The 1,122-nt window shown below is 41.6% G+C and overlaps 1 protein-coding gene across 1 annotated transcript in view; it reads left to right on the forward strand.

Moving 5' to 3' along the window:
• Positions 1–910: 910 nt before the first annotated feature.
• PCYB_093420 (hypothetical protein) overlaps positions 911–1,122 on the forward strand; it is a gene marked incomplete at both ends in the record, with an annotated part of 2,278 nt that continues 2,066 nt past the window's right edge. The window contains one exon of the mRNA XM_004222456.1: positions 911–988. Within this exon, the coding sequence (XP_004222504.1) occupies positions 911–988 (78 nt within the window). The remainder of the gene's footprint in view (positions 989–1,122) is intronic.

Consider the following 1,122-nt stretch of genomic DNA (forward strand, 5'->3'; position numbering starts at 1 on the left):
TTTTTTTTTTTTTACCATGGACATTCAAGAAAAGCTGCACGAGGTGAAGAAGCTGCTGGAGCTGCAAACCTGCAAGAAGGACGAGTCGAGGGAAAGTCTGATAAAGCTGATGAGGGAATTGTATTTGGCGTATATGCTTCACCGGGCCGAGGAGGTGAATAAAATTTTGAAAATACTGCAGAGAGTGGAATGGGAAAGAGGAGGGGGCTACAAAAAGGAGGAAAAAAAAATATATAATATAATAAAATAAAATAAAACAAAACAAAATAACATGTGCATGAGTATTTAAACGTGAGTGCAATGCTTCAAAGGCACAACGCAAAATTGCAGTGTAGCCATTTTTACACCCATGGTGATGCGTGTTTGTGGCCGTTGTCCCACCCCCTTTTTTGCATATTAAAATGGGAAAAAGGAGAAAGAAACCACGCTGGCAGACCACACCAGCGCAACCCTCTGTAATGCTTTCCCTGAGTGGTGCATACGCACACGTACAACGCTTGTGTGTCTACCCCCATTTGCATGTGTGCCAGGGGACGCTAATTAAAGTTTGAATTTTACACCTGTCAAAGAGCAAGAATAAAGGATTCTGCGCTATTAGACGGTCTTCCCATTTTTATTTTATTTCATTTAATTTCATTTTTTTAATACGTTTATTTGCAAACCTTCCCATGTGATGCTTCCTTGTTTTTTTTTTTTTCCTTTTTACCTTCAAATGTGAAAGTGAATGCCCGCTCAACCACTTCGCCATTTGTTCCTCTCGTTTTTTTCTTTTTAATTTTGCTTCCGTTCCTTCGCGAAGATAATGGAGCGGCTTGCCCATGCGTGGCGCACAAGCTGTGGAAAATAAACCGCGGACACGGAGCTGCGGAAAGCGCTTTTAACGTTTGATGTTTGGCGTGGTTTGCCTAGAATGAATCGATTCTTTACAACTCCAGTTTTGCAAAGATTCCTTGACGAGCCTTTGTGGGTTTTGTGTCCCACGTGGTGTGTGCGTGTTCCGCATGGTCTTTTTTTTTTTTTTTTTTTACCGATCGTTGTTAATAAAAAATATGAACGAGTCAGGCAAAAAAAAAAGCACAGCGAAAAAGCTAGCCAGCGTGGGGGGCCAACATGCACACACGC

The sequence above is a fragment of the Plasmodium cynomolgi genome, chromosome 9 (assembly GCF_000321355.1).
Source record: "Plasmodium cynomolgi strain B DNA, chromosome 9, whole genome shotgun sequence".
Taxonomy (NCBI): domain Eukaryota; phylum Apicomplexa; class Aconoidasida; order Haemosporida; family Plasmodiidae; genus Plasmodium; species Plasmodium cynomolgi.